General features: G+C 38.9%; 1 protein-coding gene and 1 pseudogene across 12 annotated transcripts in view; one reads left to right on the top strand and one right to left on the bottom strand.

The window, feature by feature from the left end:
• SNX25 (sorting nexin 25) overlaps nt 1-25,118 on the bottom strand; it is a 150,264-nt gene that overhangs the window by 109,700 nt on the left and 15,446 nt on the right. For 10 of the 12 annotated variants that reach the window (XR_006201453.1, XR_006201455.1, XR_006201452.1 and 7 more), the window contains exons 2-3: nt 11,707-11,791; nt 178-394 (exon numbers count right to left, since the gene is read on the bottom strand). Coding sequence is in view for 2 of the 12 variants with exons in the window: in XM_042934303.1 (XP_042790237.1) it covers nt 178-394; nt 11,707-11,791 (302 nt within the window). In the remaining 10 variants the exon portion in view is untranslated. Of the gene's footprint in view, nt 1-177; nt 395-11,706; nt 11,792-18,482; nt 18,550-22,857; nt 22,905-25,118 lie in introns of those variants that run through there. The other 2 variants (XR_006201461.1, XR_006201458.1) reach the window with 2 other exon arrangements.
• On the top strand, nt 13,191-13,288 carry LOC122218830 (annotated as a pseudogene).

Raw genomic sequence — 25,118 nt, 5'->3', positions numbered from 1 at the left:
CTACTCTATCAGCACACTATAATTATTACCCCTCGACATATGTACATTTCAAGCCAAGTGCCAACAAGAAGGCAGAAAATTCTAGAGTTTTATCTTGACTTTGACCCCTTTCTACAAAAGAAAAATATTTTAATGTGGAAAAAAAGTGGGGGAGGTTGTTCATATTCAAACAGTTACCTGGCATTTGCAGCTTTCAGGTCACAGAAATGAGCGAGTAAAGTTCTTACAACATCATTGCAGACGACTTTAACCACATCCACGTGGCTCAGTCTGTGGCGCAGTTGCCTGGCAATTTCCCAAAAGTCTTCCAAGAGCAGATGGTAAAGCTGCCCCTCGTCTCTGCTGAGATTTCCATACCAGGACAGAATGTAATCTCTGTAACTGTAGTCAAACACTACCAGGAATAAACAGAGCAAGGAGTAAAACTTTAATGAAATACCAAGACAGCATTTCTACTGGAAGCTACTCTTTAACATTCACTGTTTAAAATATAAAGAAAGTAGATAACAAAACAAGAGAAGGCATAATCTTTCCTAAAATATTTCAAAATAAAAGAGATTCTCATCAAACTAAAATTCTAGGATTGTGGTGACCATCTGTCCTCAAAATTCATAGATGGCCCAATTTTTAAATATTCTACCTTGGAGCCAAACTATCTAAACTTGTCAAAACAACAGAGCATCTTACACAGTGGCAACACACTTATGGAGCATGCCAGTCATCAGTTTATTGCCTCTCTGCTCCAAATGCACCCTTTTTTGCCCTGCTTTAGGATACTGGAGATGGACCCCGTAAACATTTCTTCTTTGCCAACCCAGATCATGTCAAGATTTATCGGGAGAGGATGCTGGAGTGACTGTGGAGGAGGAAGGGGCTTCCTCTCCTGGTTCCCGTGTATTCCTCTCCGATTGCCCCTGCAGCGTGCTGCACGCAGCAGCATGTGGGACACCAGATGGCACTCACCCCACCCCACCCCCAGCAGATTCCAATGGCACTCAGAGGGCAGCTTCCCAGAGAATTGTGCTAGCACCCTGGGGGTGGCTTCCTGTCACCTGTGGTGTCTCCCCAAACCGCTCCACCACAGCCACAGCTGTGCCCTCTCCCGTCAAGCCCGGATCTCAGCTCCAGGGTGAAGAAAGAACCCTCTTCCAATGTGTCCCTCCTTAACGTGCTCTGCTTGGCCCTAGGGGTAGTGATTGCTCCCATTATCTGCTCTTCTTGTATTCTTTGGAGTTCTCTTTATCTCTCAGTAGCTAAGTCCCTTTATAAGTTAATAAAACTTTATATTAAACTTTCTTGTTCATGTACTATGTGGTTTCTGTCTCTTAGTGAGACCCCAACTAACGCAGGAAGAATCCCCTAAGTCAAGTATCACGCCAGGCTCAGCATCTTAGCTGACCACTTTCTTTGGAAGATTTCTAGTCTCTCTTTTCTTAATTCTGTACCAATTTTATGCCTTAGGAATAAAAAACCTGAGCTCTAGACCAGTGCTATCCAACAGAAAAAGAAGAGTCACATAATGTAATTTTAAGTGCCTAGTAGCCACATTAAAAAGGGAAAAAGAGGAGTGCCTGGCTGTTTCAGTACGTTAAGTGTCTGACTACGGCTCAGGTCATGATCTCTCGGTTTGTGAGTTCGGGCCTCATGTTAGGCTCTGTGCTGACAGCTCACAGCCTGGAACCTTCTTTGGATTCTGTGTCTCTCCCTGTCTCTGTCCCTCCCATGCTCATGCTCTGTCTCTGTCTCTCAATAATAAACATTTTTTTAAAAATTAGTAAAAAAAAAAAAAAAGAGGGAAAAAGAAACAGTTAAATTTCAATAATATATTTCATCTAATATATCTAAAATATTAGGATTTCAATACATATTCAATACTATATATTGATGAAATTCTTTTCCATACTAAGTCTTCACAATCTGGTATATATTTTATACTTCTAGCACATCTTAATTTGGACTAGCCACATACTCCATTACCACTTCTGTACAGAAGTCACTGTACTGCTCAGGGCAGCTCAAGTCCATAGAGAAGGAAGATAAAGACTGAAAAATAAAAATGGTACTGGGCTTAAGTGGCAATTCCCCCAAGAGAAAAACACATACTCATGTTCCAGCTCAAGGACACCTGTACTATATTTTAAGCACTGCTTATTTCTCAAGGTTTTTTTTCTTTCCTTCTTCAAATACCACTTGATTTGGCTTAATTTTGATATGACCTTACGTCATCTCAGATAATAGTTCATCCTCTTGCTTTGCTTTGTCCCCAGGAATCCTATGGAGCAAAATGTAACTTGGGATCCTGATTTACTTCACAGCTGGCCTACAAAAGGCTAACCTATAATTCTCAAATACCTGTGCATTCCAGGATTTGTTGCTCATTTTACTCATCTTGGCCACTACACACCAATTTTAAATGCGCTTAGTGGGGGAAGGTGGGGGTCATATTTCCTAGAAAACTGAGTCACAAATGGAACCCCCAGCTCAGGATCAGTATTCATCCTGTGTGAGGATTCCAAATATAGGCAACAGCCCGCAAGTCAAAGAAAACACCATTCTTGTTTTAATATTCTGTGACAGTTTTTTTCTCAGAATATCAACTGTGAAAGTGTATCCAATCCTTTTCCACATTTCCAGAATGTCTGCATTATAGATTTATAATAATTTACAAAATAGCATCTTAAATCTCATAGGTCAAAAACACGTATAGAGCACCAAGAATTTTGTTCACAGACGCATAGGTACAAAGGTTTAGCTAAATTCTCCTAGTGATTCCACTGGCCTTAGTGATAAGATACTTAAGATAGCTAAGCCTTACAGCTGAGAACCATTACTTGCCAAAGACTAATGGGGGAGGCATGGGGGGGGGGGGAAGACACTACCTCAATCGTTCATTTTTCATTAAATAAGTATTTAATTCTAGTATTATAAACTCCCAGTATGGAAGGTAGAATAGATACATATCCACTGGACACAAAAGATAAGGCAAAATAAACGCAAATCCAACAAATTAATCATCTCCTAAACATTTTGGCTATTTTCTGCTCACTTTCAGATATTAATTTCAACTAACGGCTGTTATGTGTTCTAGGGTGCCTGGGTGGCTCAGTCGGTTAAGCGTCCGACTCATGATTTTGGCTCATGTCATGATCTCATGATTCAAGAGTTTGAGGCCCACATCAGGCTCTGCACTAACAGTGTGGAGCCTGCTTGGGATTCTCAGTCTCCCTCTCTGTCTGACCCTCCCCACGCTTGCTCTCTCTCTCTCAAAAATAAACAAACTTTTTTTAAAAAATGGTTATGTTTTCTAGATTTTAAAAAAAGTAGTCACATCTCATTCCTAAATGGATTATTCCATTTAGGAGAAAACAGGAAAAGTTTCTGACCCAGATATTTAAGAAATTACAGCAAAAACAGGAATAGGTTAATCCTATAATCTTATTTATTGGCAACAAATAGATCATTGTTCCTACACACTAACTGAGCTAATCCTCTCAGGAAACTGAGACTCCAAGAAGTGAAATAACTTGCTCAAAGTCAAATAGGTGGCAAGTCAAACACTCTACTCAGCACACAATGGTTCCACATTAAGGTGAACTAAACAAGTCACAGGAGTGAAAGACATGAGAAATCTGAAACAGCTTCCTTGCCCAGTGGACATCCAGCTTGTTTAAAACATTATTTATATGAAAAAATACACAAATGGCTACACGTTTAAAAATTGCCCTAGAAGGCATTATTAGGACCAAACAGACTTGGAAGTCACAAGAAGTTGTTTCTTCTGTTCAACATAAGAAGGAACTGAATAAAAAACATTAAAGCTATTCAAGATTCACATTAGATAGTGAATATTCCATCAGAGGGAACTTTAAACAAGCCAGATAGCCAATGGACAAGGATGACACAAAAAAATTACTTCCTGAGATGGTGGGCTGAATTATGTAACCACCACAGGCCCTTGTCTACAAGTCCTTTAGATTCTTCTCCTGGACATCTCAATGCCAAGCTATCAGAACATGGTAAGAGCCACCTTGACAACAAAACACTGCTAAATTTGTTCATTTGCAACTCTTTCTCCCTTACTCTTTCATTAAACAAAGTTTTCAGGCCATAGAGTTTCTAACTAGTAGCAAATAAATCTACAACCAAAAACATTTGGGAAATAGAAGCACTTTTCCTTTCGTTAAAATTTGCTTTCAAATTATAGAAGGAAATTAAAAGCAATTTTAAGAGACTTGAGATCTTTAAAACAAGGTCTTAGTATACTAAAGGATTTATGTGAATGGCATATTCATCTACATAATGTCCCATTACGTTTGTTAACCACATTGTACATGCTAACTAATACAGCTCTAGAATACTCTTCCAATAATACATTTTGGTTACAAATTGATAAAAATGAGTATTGGCAAAAATCTGAACTCAGTAACAGAACACATACCTGTCCCACTAACAAATCTCTATCAATCTCTATCAGTACCTCTTTAAGCTAAGTATTATAAAAATATAACAAATATAAAAAGTATGAAACAAGGGCACTTGGCTGGCTCAGTCAGTAAAGCCTATGTCTCTTGATCTCAGGGTCATAAGTTTGAGCCCCAAGTTGGGCAAAAAAAAGAAAAAGTATGAAACAAAGCCATGATTCTAAGTATCTATTACATAGCTACACTCATTTACACAAGTCCATATATGAACAAATTATTTTCAAATATGCTCTATGGGTCGATTTGAAGAGATACAGAAATTCATGATAAAATTATTTTATGGTCTTTATTAACAAATAAGCATAGGGGCGCCTGGGTAGCTCAGTTGAGTATCTGAGTCTTGATTTCGACTCAGGTCATGTATGATCCCAGGGTCATGGGATCAAGTTCCAGATTGAGCTCCACGCTGAGTGTAGACCTTGTTTAAGATTCTCTCTCTCCCTTTTCCTCTGCTTACACACTCACTCTCTCAAAAAATAAATTTTTTTTAAAGAAATAAGTTTAAATAATATAACAAACCACAATGAGAAAGAACAACTTATCCTCACTGCCAAGCAAAGAGTCTTTCTTCTAAACACATAACACTAGCCAACAAAAATTTAAGTGCTATTATCAAATCTATGTTCTAGACTGCTCTCAAAGAAATAAGCAGGTAAAAAGGAATCACTGAAGATTACATAAAATGGAATAACATGATTGGAACTTTAGTTAGATTAATATAAAAGGAGGATTTAGGGTAACAAAGTAGGATAAATCTAGAAGCAAGTGTGACGTGGGGTTCGAACCCACATGAGAATATGACCTGAGCTGAAATCAAGAGTCGAGCATTTAACTGACTGAGCCACCCAGGCGCCCCTAGTTTACTGTTGTTTTTGACGACTGACAAATGCATCCATTTTACTCTCATGACCAACTTTATAGCAGCCTTTAGCTCTTCTTTTGGTAGATAATATAATGTTCAACTTCACTGAAAATCATTTTGCTTAAAACAAAGGAGAGGAAATTGTAAACATTAAGAATATAGTGAAGGGGCACCTGGGTGGCTCAGTCGGTTAAGCGTCCAACTTTGGCTCAGGTCATGATCTTGCAGTTTCTGAGTTTGAGCCCCGCGTCAGGCTCTGTGCTGACAGCTCAGAACCTGAAGCCCGCTTCAGATTCTGTTCTTCTCCTCTCTCTGCCCCTCCCATGCTCAGGCTCTCTGTCTCTCAATAATAAACGTTTGGGGAGCCTGGGTGGCTCAGTCGGTTAAGTGTCCGACTTCAGCTCAGGTCATGATCCTGAGGTTTCTGAGTTCAGGACCCGCATTGGGCTCTGTGCTGACAGCTCAGAGCCTGGAGCCTGTTTCGGATTCTGTGTCTCCCTCTCTCTCTGCCCCTCCCCTGTTCACGCTGTGTCTGTCTCTGAAAAATGAATAAACCTTAAAAATAATAATAATAAATAAATGCTAAAAAAAAAAAAAGAAAAAAAATTCTTGTACCAAAGTGTAATTAACTAAACCTCTTACCCAAAGGCTTTGGATAATATTGTTCTTTTGAAATAAATCATTGTTCAGAAAGTAGCCTGAGGATAATGTGGTTTTTGGGTTTTTTGGTTTCATTCTGTTTTGGTTTTTGTCAACTAGGCCTCAGCCCTGGTCTTTTCTGTTCCATAAGTATTCTGAAACAAATTGGTCCATGGTAGATAAATATGCCACGTTTAAGGACAGAGAAACTTTACAGTCTTAAAAAATTAAAGAGACACCCATGTTCACAGCAGCATATTCACAACAAAAAGCGGAAGCAACCCAGATGTCCACTGATGAATAGATAAAGAAAATGTGGTTACAGGAGGTGCCCGGCTGGCTCAGTCGGGACAGCAGGTGACTCCTGATCATGGGGTCATAAGTTCACATTGGGTGGACAGTTTACTGAAAAAGATGAAATCTTAAAAAAAAAAAACTATCTGGTTATAGACATAAAACGGAGTATTCGTCAACGTTAAAACAGGAAATTCTGACACATGCTACAACATGGACTGATCTTGAGAACATTATGTAAATATAGTAAATATGTAAAATAAAAATTTACTTAAAAAGAAGTAAATATGCTAAACACAAAAGGACAGATACTATTTGATTTCACTTATATGTGGTACCTAAAGTCAAATTCATGGACAAAGAAAGCAGAGTGCTGATTACCACGATCTGAGGGAATGGGGGAGTGGAAATTATTGAATAGGTATAGAGTTTCAGTCTTGCAAGATGAAAAGAGTTCGAAAAACTTTACACAGAAATGAAAATGTACTTAACACTACTGACCTATACACTTTAAAATGGTTAAGTTGGTAAATTTTACATTATGAATTTTACCACAATTAAAAGAAAAAAAGAGAGTTCCAATTCCAGTCGTGGAAGAAGCTTATATCAGACTAACCTTCCTATAGAAAACAACTGTGAACTCTAGAGAAAAAATATTAAAGAACTATTTAAAGGCACCAGAAAGCAAAGTCAGAGAAACTGAAGGGAAAAATCTACCAATAGAAGGGACTAGCGCTGGTATAAGTCATGTTTATGTAACTTTCCCCTGAAGCACTCAACAGTCCTAGAGACACAAAGCAGTTCAAACTTTTTTTTTTTTTTTTAATGTTTATTTATTTTTGAGAGAGAAAGAGAGACAGCATGTGAGCAAGGGAGGGGCAGAGACAGGGAGACACAGAATCCAAAGCAGGCTCCAGGCTCCGAGCTGTCACCACAGAGCCGACACAGGGCTCGAACTCACAAACTGCGAGATCATGACCTGAACTAAAGTCAGACACTTAACTGATTGAGCCACCCAAATGCCCCAAGGCAGTTCAAACTTAGAATGAACATCTGTTTTTTACTTTAATCTAAGATATCAGAAACAGAGTTAGGAACTGCCAAAGCAGCTGAAAATAAATGCAGGAAGCACAAACAAGGATGGAGCCACAAATTCTGGATTACAAACTCTCAAACCCATTGTTGATTATGTCCTACACATGTATGGAAGTATGACTGCAAAGAGACCAGTTCAAAGCAAGAGCTAGATGGCTGAAGTAGCTGAGCACATACTTGAACTGTTGTCCACCGCAGAGCTGGAATCCTGCCCTGCTAGAGATGTGACCATGGACTTGCCACTGAAACTGTGTAGGGAACATGAACTAGAAGGGTTAAGCCTAGGTCCCAGGACTGAGAAATTCACCATAGACTAAGGACAAAACCCAAAGAAACCTACCCTAAAAATATGTGTAAAACCAAGTATCCCCAAGGTGAACAGTTAAAAAATTAAGCTGCATACTAGAACAAAAACTGACACTCTTCAGAGGACAATAACAGAAACTAGAATGTCTAGAAAGCAGCATCCACACTGTTCAATCAAAAAGACACAATCAAAAAGAAGACCTGAGAAGAAACATACAAACAAAAGTAACACACACTTAAGAGCAAAAATCAATCAATAGAAACCAACTCCAAGATGGCCTAGATTTTGGACTTCACACAAGGATACTTTAAAGCAGCTATATAAATATGCTCAAGGAATTACAGATAAAGATGGTCATAATAAGTGACAGATGGGGAAATCTCAGTAGAGAACCAAAAACTACACAAAAGAACCAAATAGAAATTCTAGACATGAGAAGTACAATATTTAAATAAAACATTTCACCGAATACCCTTAACGACAGACTAAAAATGTAAGAAAAACAGTCAATGAACTTGAAGACAGATGAACAAAAATTATCCTACCTAGAGAACAGAAAGAAAAAAGGATTGGTAAATTAGATGTCATCAAAATTGAAAACTTCTGCTCAAAGGCAACATTTAAAAAATAAAAGGCAATTTACAAACTGGGAGAAAATATTCACTATATCTATATTTAACAAGAAATGTGAAACCAGAATAGATCTTTAAAAATCCTAACAAATAAATTATTGTAAGTTAAACAAATTTATTTAAAAAAAGACATGAACAGACATATCACAAGTAAAGATATGGAAATGACCAAAAATCACATGAAAGGATGCTCAACATCATTAGTCGCCACAGACATGCAACGTAAGGTCACAATAAGATTCTGTTTTACATTAATCAGAATAGTTAAAATAAAATGACAACAGTAAATGTTGGTGACAATGTAAAAAACAACCAGAACAATCATATATAGTGAGAGTCGAAATAAAGACATAACCACTTTAGAATATTATTTGGCAATTTCCCACAAAGTTAAACACACAACTACCCTTGGCCCAGCAATTCTACTCCTAGGAATTTGTCCAAGGCAAATGAAAAATATATGTCCACAAAAATACTTGATTTTAGCAACTTTATTCAATATGTTTCAAAAAATTAGAAACAACCCAAATGTCCAAAAAGAGAAAGGATAAATATATTGTGACACAGTCATATTAGTGCAATGGAATACTACACTCAGTAATAACAAAGAATGAACTGATATAAAAAAAAAAAAGGGTAAATCTTAAAAATATGCTAAGAAATGGGGAGCCTGGGTGGCTCAGTTGGTTAAGCAGCCAACTTCGGCTCAGGTTATGATTTCACGGTTCGTGAGTTTGAGCCCCATGTCAGGCTCTCTGCTGACAGCTCAGAGTCTGGAGCCTGCTTCAGATTCTGTGTCTCCCTCTCTCTCTGCCCCTCCCCCATTTACACTCTGTTTCTCTTTCTCTCCAAAATGAATAAATGTTGAGGGGGGAAAAAAAAAAAAAACATGCTAAGAAAAGAAGCCAGGCATAAGAGACTACACCCTGTATGATTCCGTACAAACTTCTTGAAGTTTAAGAATAGGCAAAACTAATCTACCATGATAGAAATTAGAACAGGGAAGTAGGTTTCATTAGAGAGGGACAAGAGGTAAACTTTCTATAATGATAGAAATGTTTAGGGCTCCTAGGTGGTTCAGGTGGTTTAGCATCCAACTCCTGATTTTGGCTCAGGTCGTGATCTCACATTTTGTGAGCCCGAGCCCCATGTCAGTCCTCTGCACTGGCAGCATGAAGCCTACTTGGGAATCTCTGTCTCCCTCTCTGTCTCTGCCCCTCCTTTGCTCGCATGAACACTCTCATGCTCTCTCAAAAATAAATAAACATTAAAAAAAAATTTTTTTAGTTTGCAAATGGTGCTGGTTACATGGTTATTCGAATTTATGAAAATTACTGTATTATATGTACACTTAAGATTTGTGCATTTCAAAGTATGTAAATTTTACTTCAATAAAAGCAATTAAGAATTATTTTTAAACCATGATATTGAGATTATGAATATTAAAAATTATTGAATTTTAAATTTGGCTTTTATTAAAGTCATCATACTTGACTAATAGAAACATTTTACTTCTGCACAGCAAAGGAAACAATCAGCAACACTAAAAGGCAACCAATGGAATGGGAGAAGATATTTGCAAATGACATATCAGATAAAGGGTTAGTATCCAAAATCTATAAAGAACTTACAAAACTCAACACCCAGAAAACAAATAATCCAGTGAAGAAATGGGCAAAAGACATGAATAGACACTTCTCCAAAGAAGACATCCGGATGGCCAACCGACACACAAAAAAATGCTCCACATCACTCATCATCAGGGAAATACAAATCAAAACCACAATGAGATGCCACCCCACACCTGTCAGAATGGCTAACATTAACAACTCAGGCAACAACAGATGTTGGCAAGGATGCGGAGAAAGAAGATCTCTTTTGCACTGCTGGTGGGTGCAGCCACTCTGGAAAACAATATGGAGGTTCGTCAAAAAATTAAAAACAGAACTACCCTACGACCCAGCAATTGCACTACTAGGTATTTATCCAAGGGATACAGGTATGCTGTTTCGAAGGGGCACACACACCCCAGTGTTTATATCAGCACTATCAACAATAGCCAAGTATGGAAAGAGCCCAAATGTCCATCGATGGATGAATGGATAAAGAAGATGTGGTATACATACACACACACACACACACACACACACACACACACACACACACACACACATACATAATGGAGTATTACTCGGCAATCAAAAAGAATGAAATCTTGCCATTTGCAACTACGTGGATGGAACTAGAGGCTATCATGCTAAGCAAAATTAGTCGGAGAAAGACAAATATCATGTGACTTCCATATGAGGACTGTAAGACACAGAACAGATGAACACAAGGGAAGGGAAGCAAAATAATATAAAAACAGGGAGGGGGACAAAACATAAGAGACTCTTCAATATGGAGAACAAACAGAGGGTTACTGGAGGGGTTGTGGGAGTGGGGATGGGCTAAATGGGTAAGGGGCATTAAGGAATCTACCCCTGAAATCATTGTTGCACTATATGCTAACTAACTTGGATGTAAATTAAAAAAAAAAAAGAAAGAAAGAAAAAGAAAGAAGTATTTTAAAAGTTTAGTCTCCGAAGTTCTAAAATTCTATGCATACACACAATTTCAGACTGTCTCTGTACTTACACAGCACTCATCTTCAAATTTATAATACAGTGATTTCTGTGAACTATGAAAGTAAACATACTTGCTTAAGTATGTATCACTTACTCGGTTTTCTCAACTTCATATCTAACACCATGTATTCGCTTGAAAAACTCAAGACTTTTTCTGTACTTACAAGTGAAACTGAGTTTTTAGAAATCTGATTTTAAAATTATTTGAACTTTAATTTGATCAAAATATATCTTCTCAATTTCAATATTTCTAATTACACCTACTTATTTCCACATCTACATGTAACAATGAACAATATTGTGCCCTCAGCAACCAGCCTTCAACCCTTTTCGATACCACTTTTACAGGCATGTCCTCCATTCTTTCCAAAGGCCGACCGCTACCCCTTAATTTGTTTCACTGGTTTGTCAATGAATGAGCCTGAGCACACTCATCCCAGCACACCTTCTCTAGGTTATATTGAAAGAAAATGTATTTCCTGATACCCGTTTTAGATAGCAGAGGACAGACCCTTGTTTCACATGGTGGAACTAGCTCCACGTGGCCAGTGAGCTTCATGACCTGGAAATCCTACTTAATAAATATTTAAATCCCATCCATTCAACTGAAATACAGATATATGATTCAGTCATCATAAAAACCCATGACGAAAAATTCCTAAGGCTACACACAGACAAGAAGGATAAATTTGTTAGAGATCACAATTTTCCCTTTCAAACATAATGAATTGCTTTACATGACAATTATATACTCTCATTTAATCCTTACCTTCTTTTAGAGCTTTGTCCATATTGTGAGAAATCACTACCCTTCTAGACTGAACTGACTCATGTGAGTTTCCATATACAGGACTCTGAAATGTAAGAAAAAAGGAAGAAAAAAAAAAGATACAGATTACTGAATGAATAAATCATATATAAAAATAAAACCAAAGTATAAAATACCATTTAAACAAGATATTTTGATATTAATAGATTAAGAAGTTCTTCTGGAAAAAGTAAATAAATGCTTGAGGTTAAGGTATTTTTAAAAAGAAAGGAAGGATTTTCCCTACCAGATATCAAAACAACGTGATGCCAGAGGAGGAATAAACAAATCAACAGATCAGCAGAAGTACAAAAACAAATGCATCTACATATGAGAAGAACATAAGAAAATTTGAAATCCGTGAGGAAAACAGACTATTCAGTATATGTGCTGCCGAAGCGAGCACGAAAACAGACTATTCAATAAATGGCGCTGGGATAACTGGATATTCACGTGTGGAGAAAGGTTAGAGTCTTACCTCATACTTTAAACATAAATGATCCCAAATTGATAACCAACAAAGTATTTTGTTAAACTAAAAATGTATTCAAAGGGAATAAGGGAGAAGCTGTTTATAATCTTGGGATGGAGAAGGCCTCCCTAAAATAAGACACAAAATTCAAAAGTTTTAAAGAAGAAAAAGAACTGACAAATACAACTACATAAACTAGACAACTCCTGTGTGACCAAAGACACTATAAAATATAAATGATAAGAGAAGGAGACAATATCTGCAACATATATCACAAAGGACTATTATTTAATATACACAGAGCTCCTAAGAAAAATAAAAGGATATCAAGCAATTAAAAGGGCAATCATAAAAGATAAACAAATACCAATAAATATATGAAAAGAAATAAATACGCAACCTCCTTTTAGTTAGAGAAACACAAATTAGAGCAATGAGATCTCAAACTGCCAAAGCGGGGGGAAAAGGTACCTACTCTCAAATATTGGCAAAGATACCTAAAAATACTCATTTTCATACATCATCGGGGGAAATGTCTACTTCTATGAGCTACAAATTCATTTAGCCAATTCTACTCCTAGAAATCCAACCAACGATATTTTTGCGAATGTGCAAAAAAGTATGCAAAGAACTTCCTTGCTCTGTTGACTTTAAGGGCAAGAAATTAGAAAAAACCCATGGGGCACCTGGGTGGCTCCATCAGTTAGGTGTCCGACTTCGGCTCAGGTCATGATCCCATGGGTTCCTGGGTTTAAGCCCCACGTCAGGTTCTGTGCTGACAGCTCAGAGCCTGAAGCCTGCTTCGGATTCTGTGTCTCCCTCTCTCTTTCCCCCCACCCTCTTGCTCTCTGTCTCTCAAAAATGAATAAACGTTAAAAAAAAAATTTTTTTTTAAATAAAAAGAAAAAACCCAAGTGTCTATCAATAGTCAGAACTAAATTATGTTGCACCCATATTTGAGAATGTAACGCAGCCATTAAAAACAATGAACTGGCTTGAACAATACAGAGAAGATTAACCTGGCCCCTTTTCAAGGATGATATGCAAATTTGCGAAGCATTCCATTAAAAAAAAAAAAAAAAAAAAAAAAGAATGAATTAGGGATATATATACCTTCATGGAAAGTTTTCCATGGTGGGAAATGTTTGGGAATATATACACGAAACTATTAAAAGTAGTTTCTTCTAGGCAGGGGCATAAGTTTTTACTCCACTCCATTACTTCTTACTCCACATATGTCTGTGTAACAGTATGCTTTAGAATTTTTAATTGTACAAAGATACTACTTGGCACACAAAAAAAGGGGGTGGGATAATATAAAGAATTAAAATCCTACTATCTGGCTAGTAAGACTATTTACAGAATAAATTGTTTTAATTGGTCACACACCAAAGTGACTGAAAACATGTTATTATGTGATTGGGCCCACTTATTTGGTTTTGGAGGATAAATAGAAACTGAGTAATATTAACAAGATGTAGGATACTCCCCTGTGCATGGGAAATATTACACGTGCTTGACTAGCATTACCACATCACTACTGAGATCCAAATGGCTAATATGACTACCACGCTCAACCAACAAACAAGCATGAGGAAACAACTTTGTTCTCCAGGCAGGGCCACCCCACTACAACTGCATTCAACCCCACGGCCCTGGGCCACCCAACCTGGAGTGGAGAACTTCTAGTCCTTAGATTAGTTCCATACTATCCATGGGTAGAGTGCCAAAGTGTCATCCATTTTCTTTGTTATTAAAAACAAAAAGCCATAGTTTTAAGATTCCTTAGTTGAAATACTTTTAAAAGCCTTAAGATGAAAGTGTTGCACTCATGAAAGAAAAGAATCCCTTTATGCTACAAATTAGCGTAACATTCCACACTCTCCCAAGGAGTTACCAAAAAAAAAAAAAAAAAAAAACAAAACAAAAACCTTACTCATTACCTATAGACAAAGTCATTAGTGAATAAAGTACACTCTCAACCACTTAAAACTATTTTTTAGTCTCTCAGCTTGCTATAAAATTTAATGTAAGTATATTCTGTTGTAACTTTTACATTTAGTTTGTGAGAAAAATTGAGTAAACAAGGAATTTTAAAATTCTAGCAATTTTTTTTAAGTTTATTTTGAGAAAGTGCACGTGCACCCACACGAGGGTGGGGGGAGTCGGAAGGGTGGGGAAGGGGCAAAGAGAGAATCTGAAGCAGGCTCTGCACCACCAGCACAGAGCCTGAAGCGGGGCTCAAACCCACGAACTGTGAGATCATGACCTGAGCCAAAACCAAGAGTCGGATGCTTAACCGACTGAGCCACCCAGGCGCCCCAAATTCTAGGCATTCCTAAAATACCAGACAGATATTTTCACACTTACCCATTTTTTAGACAGTTGTTTTGAACTAACACTTTCAGAGTGCTATTCTAATGAGTAATTTTAATCATAATTTCTCAAGTTTTTGGGTTCCCAAATCTAGATATGGTAGTTTTAGTACATAATACTAGTTGGATGAGAAATTACAACCAAACAACACTTATTTGAGATGGTCCCAATTTTGGGTTCTTGAAATAGAAACTGCCTATCAGGGCTGGGAGAGAAGCAGTTGTGAATGTGACGGACAGACAGCACATGGATACGTAAGCATATTCTGTGCTTATTGTGTCTTTCTTCACAAATTCCTCCAAAACTTAATGTTTTCATTCTTACCTTTTACTGTTTTCTGTTTTCCTAGTTGTGGCTCTACTACTTCTTGCCATCTGTCTACAAACTTCTTTTCTCTCTCTGCTTCATACTTAGATGTGATACATATATAAACATGTCTGTCACTACTGACTGTATCTAAGTCCTTTACGCTCTTTAATCCAAAAAGCTTATGAGAGTAATGTTCTCTATTTTGGCTCTTTAAGTAAAAGCTCTATTATTTTTTCTGTGTGTTTTTCCAATCTGGGGTTGTGGATTTCCCCACACGCTATACCCCAAGGTCACTGGCCCTCACCCGAAAGAAAAAAGTTCATCATCCCTATCCCATCCCTAACAGCCTGATGGAGAATCACTAAGTAACAGGAACAGGAAGATTATTTAAAAAAAAAAAAGAAAGAAAAAAAATCATGCGCTCAAAATAACTAGGAAACCATGCGTGAAAATTCCTTTTTTAAGGATTTAGTATTTACGGAGCCAGAATCTCATGTCTAAATGACTACACAGAGTATAAGTTAGTCACTACCACACATAGTCTATTGCTTTTAGATCACAAAGATGGAATTTACTAATCTTTACCCCAGGGTGGAGAAAGAAAAGGAAGGAAAAGAAAGGAGGGAAAGGGAAGAATGGAGAGGAAGGGGAGAAAGCTAGCTAGCTGCAACAAATGCAAAATTTGAATAAATTCCTGTGGCTCAGGGCAGTTGAGCCAAAATTGTCTTCATTTTCCTTCTATTTATAGGGTTGAAAAAAGAAACTCCACATGGCAGAGACTTCCCCCAAAGACACGTCCTTTAAGGCAAATGCTAACTTGCCCTATCCGCACTGGCACAGCCCTCATTTCTCAAGGAAAGCCCACCTCTTCCCGACAATCTCTTTCCTAAAATGCCAGTATTAGGAAAGAGGAAATAAAAATGTCTGTACTTCTCCCACTGTAACAAAGAATAAGTGATAGAAATTTTCAGGAAGATTTCAAGTCCAGAAATTAGGACTTTGAATGTCGTCCGACTACTCGGCTGTCACTAAAGTTTTTAGTATCCGTATCACACTGTTAACTCACAAAAGCTTTTGGCTAACTAGTACCACTGTCAGGTAAAAAATACACCTCATTTTTTATTTAATTAAAACAAGTGAATTCTGTCTTCATTTTAAGATTTAAAGCTAGCTGAAAACTAACTTGAAATCATTTTTAATCACTCGGTGAGTTCTCTGGAGAGAAAATGACGTCTCGACACAGAACTGCTGATTTTAAAAATGCTTTCCAAAGACAGAGCAAAACCGGAAAGCTTTTCTCTAATATATGTAACTAAATCCTCCAGCATCAAGGAGCAGATACCATATCAATAAACCCTTTGCTGAATATGTATCGGCTTTCTATTCACTCCTGAAATATCAGGTTTTAGTCTATAGCCAAAATATACTCAAACTGTCTTCGTGTCAGAGCTAAAGACACCCTCTTCTGAGGAACCAACATCCAGAGAAAACCCATGCAGAGAAACCTGGGTACTCTGACATCATTAGCAACTAAACAACCAGGAACCACCTGGAATTCAGCCAAGACATGTACCTCATTGTCCACTGTTTATAAGCAGGACATTGCTTACTGTGCTGCTTCCTGTGGGAGCACAGATGGGGCCAGGACAGCCAGCCCATGACTTGGAACTGCTTTCATGCCCATTACCTGGGCTCCTTAAATAAACAAATGTCACCCTCCTTCAGTATATGCTTATACGGTGAAAACAAAAATTTTTGTAATGTATTTTGGTCTGTTTTCAGAAGAAAAACAGTTGCACAGAGTTGAAAGACTGATGGGTGTAATTTCTTATAAGGTACTGAAACCGTGATTTATCTTAGGAAAACAAACACAAAGCCCTGATCATCACCGTTAACCACATGGAGCCGTCACATGGCTGAGTCTTTCCAAGTATTCTCAGCATCTGACAAGTACTGGGATCCCGTGACTAATATTCTCATTCTCAAACTATGTTATTCTCAAAACCTTAGCTCCTTTCAAGCCAATCATATTCTGCCTCAGCCTCAGAAAATAATTTCTCCAAAAACCAAAGAAATCCAAGAATCACACAGAACCTTCCTCCGAAGATAAGGGACTCAGAAACCTGAAAGGCTATCTCAGGAAGATAGGAAAGGACTGAAATAATTGAAAATTCGTCTCATTTGACTAAGACACTGACAGAAGATTGCGACACGAGTAATAAACGTCATGGCCCAACACGGAAGCTGAGGAGCCACGTTACAGAGCTATGAGGGCAGCGCAGAGTAGAAAGAACACGGGCTCTCAAGTCCAACAGCGCTTTTTACTAATGGCAGATCCTTGACCCAGCCAATTCCCTCTCTAGCTTAAGAGGGCTTATAATACCTCAAAGGATTAAATAACTAACATCAGGGGTCCCAAAATGAAAAAACACAGCAGGAGCCTGGTAAGGAATATAAGTGAGTTAAGGGGGTGGCCATAGCTGTACCTGCTAGATGTTCCAACTCTCTTCTGCAAAAAACGGAAATCAAAACTTTCAGATGTTGTCTACAAGTAATTCAATTTCATTCCCAACACTGTGGGCTTACGCTGTCTGGGCCAAACCATGTGCCACATTCAAACCACGGCCCTCTACTGTGTCACTGCTGGCGCACAGAACGCGTTTATTAGCAGAGTGCCTGGCACCTACTAGCAAATAGAGCCATGATCACTGATAAAACTCAAAATGTTACCAACTTTCAACACATTTGAGGCTAATCGGTGGGCTAGTTGGATGGCTGGCTGGTTGGTTTTCTGAAAGGAAAGAAATGCTGGAAACAAATGCGAAAAAGAAGGGCTGAAAAGTTAAGTAACCAGAAAACAAGAGCCGAGATAATAAAACATATTGTTCTTGAAATATTTTTGCCTTTGAAGCTACACTTTAGAGGGAGTAAAGTGTACATTTCCTGGAGATGTTCTACAGTGTATGTGCCTTTACACTCTATTGCTGGTGAAGTATTTGAATGTTCAAACAAAACCCGGTTTGATCAGAAGCCAGTTTCCTGGATTGTGCTTTACAATGTTTAATCACGAACTAAAAAAGGTCTTGTTCTCTTTACTGATAAAAGAAAATTGTCAAACACATTGTCACATACTGAGAGGTTATCAACTGGGGAGATTGTACTGATAGAAAGTAGTGGTATTTGCGTCTATTGTCCCCTCTTAACCAAGTACAATTTGGGGGCACCTGGGTGACTCAGTCAGTTGAGCATCCAACTCTTGGTTTTGGCTCAGGTCATGATCTCACGATTTGTTGAGTTTGAGCTCAGCACGGAGCCTACCTGGGATTCTCCTCTTTATCTCTCTCACTGCCCCTCCTCTGCTCTGTCTCTCAAAATAAACTTTAAAAAAAAAAAAAAAATCAAGTATAATATCTACTTCAGATATAAGAGAAAAGGCTTCTTTGAAATTCAAACCTATAAATGTCCTCTTATTGTTTTTCTAGATTCCAAACATGCTTTATTTCTTTTTAAAATGCTATTTACAGCAATATAAAGAGTAGAGACACGTTCAACATTATAGATATAAAAGAATTAAACTGACCCATAACACCATTAATCCAGAAATGATTATTGACATTCTGGTGCATTTCCTCTCAGACGGTGACTCCAACACTTACTATGTAACTTTGGGAACCTATTTTTCTGAACCTCAACTTCTTCATCTCTAAAATAAAGATAACAATAGTACCCAAAAATAAATAAATAAAAGATAACAATAGTACCTACCTCTTCAGGTTGATAAGAGCATTAAATGAGTTACTACACATTAAGCACTTACAACAGTGCCTGGTAACACAATAATTCAGATTATTGGTACTTTTATCATTTTCCTACTTTTTAAAATAAATTAAGATAACAGTATTCACACAGCTCTGCAACTGGCTTTTCTTTTTAATTTTTTAAAAATGTTTAAAATGTTTTTATTATTTTTAATTTTTGAGAGAGAGCAGGCAAGCAGGCGAGGAGCAAAGAGGGAGACACAGAATTCAAAGCAGGCTCCAGGCTCTGAGCTGTCAGCACAGGGCCCAACGCGGGGCTTGAACCCACAAAGCCTAAGATCATGACCGGAGGCGAAGTCGGGGTGCTTAACCAACTGAGCCACCCAGGAACCCCTGCAGCTGGCTTTTCATAGTTAGTATTATGAGCATCTTTTATGAAATAAGACTTGGAATATATTGTTTTGAATGACTTCTACCACAATGTAACTATTCTTCTATTACTATGCATTTACTTTGTCTCCACCATTTTCTTCCTAGTTTTTTAAAACTTTTTATTGTTTATTTTTGAGAAAGAGAGAGAGACAACGCATGAGTGGGGGAGGGACAGAGAGAGAGGGAGACACAGAATCCAAAGCAGGCTCCAGGCTCTGAGCTGTCAGCACAGAGCCCAACGTGGGGCTCAAACCCACAGACCATGAGATCGTGACCTGAGCCAAAGTCAGATGCTTAACCGACTGAGCCACCCAGGTGCCCCTCTTTCTCTTTTAAATGAAAAAATATTTTCATTTCTATGCTATTGATCTAAGTGTAGGACCACCAGAAACAATCTAAAAAACTACTAAGTGTCTATTAAATATATAGTTGGATTTGGAGTCTGACTTCATTCAAAGGACTGTGTACCTCAAGAATTTTGTGCTTCATGGAGTCTTACGAGCTAAGAAGAAACTGAAGGAATTGAATGGGGCATGGTAGGAGGGTGTAGGAGATGCTGTGAAGCACAAAATATGCAAAGCTGAACTGGAAAAATCCCTTTCCAGCCTCTTCAGCCAACCCTGCACTATGGGCCTGGAAAACCCGATGCTGCAGGGTACTTCCAGACAGGGAAATGAGTAATGGACCCAGAGGCAGGAGCAAGACAGGGCCTTCTCTAGCCTGAGGAATATGTGGGCCGTGAAGCCAACTTGGCCTCCAGAAATATAAATCCCTATCGTGATTCTACCTAAAATGAACTTGGCAAGAGATGAATGGTAGATTAGATCATCAGTAGCTCCCGTAGCTTATTACACCGTTTATCAAAGTATGGTTGGGTTCAGGCTAAAGGCCAACCCTGCCTGTATGCATCACATATAGGAATCAAGGTTCTGTTTATATTTCTATAATGAAAGATATTCTTCAGCTGGGATAGACCTGAGACTAGATCCCATGAAAGAGTATGAAATCAGACCCTTTCTCTGAACAAATATGAAATTCAAATGTGCTTTATGCTGGAGCACAATCCCCCTATTATTACTATGGGAAAAGCATATGACATTACATTATAATGGCAAAAATACTACATTAAGACCCAGAAAATGTAGGCTGTAGTTGGTTCTTTGCCATTTTCTTGCTGAGTTATAGTAAACATATTCACCTCTTTGAGATTCAGTTCAATTTAAATAATTTTTGCTCTATTTATATTAAAGGATGATTCTGCATCTCAAGAAGGATAATGCAGTAAAAGTGCTTTAAAATTACAAAGCAGTTTACAAATATAGGTTCTTATTACAGTTCCAAGAGTCATAGTCTAAATTTTTTTACAATGATAATTTCCTTCGCAAAAAATGATTGTAGTTCTATTACGTGTGATTAGTATTATGCCTTTCATGGTTTCAGGTCTTACTGTCACAAGTAGATTTCTTGGTTAATAAACTACTTTCCAGGAGAAAAATGAATAGTTCTTTACTAATTGATCAACAGAGATAGATTTTGAGGTAGGTTAATGTATTTAGGATTGTTTTTCCACTCAGTTGGAAGAATTAGACTAACGGGAAGGGAGATGTGTTTCACTTCTAACGTCAAGGACTCAAATCTGAAGATCCTTAGAAAACACACTTCACTTGATTTTAAGAGAAATTTAAGTATATCTCAAATCAGACACAGGTTTGGAAACTGAAGTAATAACATGCACTTGAAAGTACACAGGCAAACAGCAGTTTGCCTAAACTGGTAAGTGCAGAACAGATACCAGGGCTAGAAGGAGGAGAATGAGGAAAAGCAAATTGTCTCAGGAAGGGTAATTGAAAACTGACATTAGCTTTGTACATACCTGAAAAGGTTCATGTAATAAAAATTCTATAACCATTTTGTTGCTGACTTCCATTGTAATTTTGAGTTCACGAGGGAAATCATAGGCTTCCATGATAGGAATCACATTTCCATCCATTCATTCAATCATCTAACATTTACTGAGGACTCTGTGTGTCTGCCTCTTAGTTGGGTACCACAGAGACAAAGGTAAATAAATTATATTCTCTGTGCTCAAGGGCCTTAATCTATTTTTGACGGAAGCTTATCTTCAAGTAAAAGAGGTGGCAAAAGGTTTAGAAAAAGAACTCTTAGAGATAATAACAGCAAAAACATTTATTGAGTCCTTAATGTTGTACTGGGCTGTATCCTAAGTACATTGTCATTTAATCCTCAGTGACCCCATGAGATAATGTTATCCCTGTTTTATGGATCAGGAAACAGTTTTAAAGAGATTAAGTTAGGCTAGCCATACCACTGAGGAAGGTTGTGCTTTGGAATTCTAATATTCTTCCTTATTCTGGTATCTTCTCTACATTATGATCTTCAGCCCAGGTCATGGAAGAAAAGTTACTCAGTATACAATCAACCCATGAGATCATTCCATAAGAATTTAAGTTAATACATATTTGAGGTATATTACAAGAATTATTCTCATTTCATCAGAGTTGAATGAAATCAACATCACTGAAACCACTCAACACAAATGAGAAAGGAGAGAGAGTGGTTACCTCTGCTTCAAGGCTTTCATGTAACTCAACAAATAGAGAGGAGTCACATAGAATTCCTTTTTTCACAGAGTCCTTTAGTAACAAAAGCAATCACTGTTTTTTTTTTAATATTCCATTGTTGTTCTGAAATACCATAATACTATTATTAATTTGTTGGCTAGCTTTTAAATAAAAACTGGTGATTAGATATTTAGTACCTACCAAGTTAGAAAAATATTATATTGGTAATCTAATTCAGTAGTATCTCTATTTCCATAGTTCCCTTAAAGCAAAAAGCTGAGCTCCATGTACAGTGGCTCAGGCAACACACAGATATACAAGATACTGAAATGTGGGAGATGAATTATTGCCATAAAAACAGTGGTTGGATAAAATCAAAATGAATTCAATGGAAACTATTCAAAGAAGTTGACTTTACGTCCCTTCTAACTAATGGGTAAAAAGTTAACTGTCCCAGCATAGATGTAGATCATAAAAATTATTCCTACCGTTTCCATCAAAAATTCATGTTAAAATTCAAAGAACAAAACTTCTGGGGCGCCTGGGTGGGCAGAGAGAGAGGGAGACACAGAATCCAAAGCAGGCTCCAGGCTCTGAGCTATCAGCCCCCACTGCGGGGCTCGAACTCACAAACTGTGAGATCTTGACCTGAGCCAAAGTCAGAAGCTTAACCAGCTGAGTCGCCCAGGCTCCCCAAGAGGTAGTTTTAAATGTAGTGCTTGAATCAAAAAGTATTTGTAGTCCTAGAATGGCCTACACTGAGTACAGGCACTGAATGAAGCTCCTCTAAAGAAAAACAACCACGTTATTACCTAACTGCTATTGCCTTTAATCGGTAAAAATCACCTGAGTACAGTTCCAAGCAAATGCCATAAGGGACACTGGAATTGCCAGAGCTGACCTTGGGCCAGTCGAGAGACAGCACCCCCACTCTACACACCCTTAGTCTCTCCCACTGCCTGATTTCATAATGTACAATGCAAGCTTTCTTCTCAGACATCGTTTTATCAGACAGCTTCTGGACGCAACTCCTTCAGTCACAAAAGAAATAGGAAGATGAACAACGTGGAACATCAGGGCACATCACATCCACAACACGGTGCCTCGGCTCCTCAGCTCCAGGACCCTCCTCTCTTCTCCCCCTTTCTCGTGGCCACCTCAAGGTCTTTCTTAGTAGACTTACAATCTCTTCTACCCGTCCCCTTCCTCTAAGCTCCCTCCTGGCCTCGGTTCCTTCCTTGGTTTAGCTGACGCCTGAGCAGCTCCCATCAGGATTCCTGTACCCTGGTCTGTCCCACGGCCTGGCTCTTTCTCGGCTCCACGGCAGGAGCCGAGTGCTCCTCCTGCAAACGTATCACAACCATGCCAGTGGGTGTCACCACATTCTCCTGGCCTCCAACCCACAAACTGCACTTAACTCTAAAACAATCTGCCCAGGCCCCCCACCCCCACCCCGGGTGGCTCAGTTAGTTAAGTGTCATGCCATGCTTTCAGCTTGGGTCAGGATCTCATAGAGCCCGAGTCGGGCTCTGTGCTGGCAGTGCGGAGTCCGCTTAGGATTCTCTCTCCCCCTCTCTCTCTGCCCCTCCCCAACTCGTGCTGTGTGTGTGTATGTGTGTGTGTGTGTGTGTCTATTTCTCAAAATATATCAACAAACTTTAAAAAAATTTTAATAAAAAAAATAAAATTGCAACTCCTGTGCTCATATCTTAAAAAACTAAACTAAACTAAATAAATAAAACAATCTGCCCACTTATCCTTGCTAGGCTTCCTCCCTGCTGTGTGGCCGTAGAGCATAAAGACTGAGAGGCTGGTTCCAGTGTCAGAAAAAGCCTGGATCCCTGGTTCATAACCTGACACCTTTAGCAAGTCACTTAACCTCTTTAAAACTGTTTCCTGGTCCACAAAATGGGGCTAAAAGTAACTATCTCATGGGGGTCCCTGTGAGGACTAAATGAGAATATACTTACTATAGTAAGGACTCAATAAATGACTTTGCTGGTATTTTCTCCAATAGTTATTTTTCCCCCAAACTTTTTGCCACCTATCTTCAAATTACCCTCTGCACGGGTCATTGTCTTAACCGTCAGCAATTAACTTGACTTCCTACTTACCGAGAAAGTAGGGGCCAGCTTGAAACATCTGAATTCCCTGCCAACCTCCTAAGAGGTTCTCTCTATACCCTCCCCTTTGTACTTCTTTCCCACTAGTCACAAGCCCAAACCCTCCACCCGTGCTCTGGTCCTGTGTGCCTAGACACCACCCTATCAATCGTTCTCTAGCTGAGACTTTCAGGCCCTTCGGGTCTCCTTTTCAAGATTCCCCTTTAACTCGGAAATGTGTTTACATCTCTCCACTCAACAAAAAGCACCCCCCCCACCCCCAACACACACACAATCCTATCAATGCTCCCTTCCCTTCTTTCCTCCTCAGTCAAGCTTCTAGAGAGCACCGTCCACATACTGTCTCTCCTTCCTCACCTCCTCCTCGCTCTTCACCCACAAGGATATCATTTCTGCCCCCACATCCATCTTTGCCTCCCCAACCACCACTGTCACAAGTCTCCAAAGACCCTCCCAGTTGTCAGACCCAGTGGACACTTCTCGGTCCTCCTTCTGGACCTCTCTGCTACACCTGACGCTACTTGCCACTTACTCCCTGCTTCTCTCTTGCCTCTTCTCTCCTACGCACAGTCTCGGCATTGTTTGCCCTCACACCGCAGTGGACGGCTCCTCCTCGGCCTGCCTTTGCTCCCTGGTTTCAACCATTATAGGCTGTCCTGGGCAGTCTCATCAACTCTGTAGTTTTGACTACCGTGTTGTATCCGGACCGCCAACAAATCTACTCCCTTCATCCTGGCCTCCCCCTCAGATTGCAGACCTGCACACCTAACTGCAGGCTGAACATATCCACAGGCCTCTCAAACTCTACACGGCAAAAACCCACTACCCACCACTGTTCCAAACCTGCACAAATGGTTCCTGAAGTCATTTATCCTCCCATGCCAGACCCTGGAATTAACCCAGACTTTTCCCTCTCCTCGCCACAATAAACATTTACTGGGCAGAACCAAAAAGCAGGTAAAGCTGACTTATTGGTAAAGGACGGAAGGACAATTGAAATGGGCCTTTAACAAGCAGAAGTGAAAGGGCAGAAACGGGGGCTGTGGCCTTCTCAGAGGCATGTGGTTACTCGCACATACACCACACGAGGGTAAAATCAGGAACAGAAGGTATATATATTTTTGGATATTTATTTATTTATTTATTTATTTATTTAGAGAGACAGAATGAGGGGGAGAGGGGTAGAGAGAGGGGAGAAAGGATCCAAAGCAGGCTCTGCACGGTCAGCACAGAGCCTGACAAGGGGCTCGATCTCACAAACCATAAGATCATGACCTGAGCCAAAATCAAGCTTAACTGACTGAGCCACCCAGGCGCCCCA

The sequence above is a fragment of the Panthera leo genome, chromosome B1, assembly GCF_018350215.1.
Source record: "Panthera leo isolate Ple1 chromosome B1, P.leo_Ple1_pat1.1, whole genome shotgun sequence".
Classification (NCBI taxonomy): domain Eukaryota; kingdom Metazoa; phylum Chordata; class Mammalia; order Carnivora; family Felidae; genus Panthera; species Panthera leo.
The sequence above is the reverse complement of the archived record's forward strand: the minus strand, read 5'-3'. Positions and strand labels throughout refer to the sequence as shown.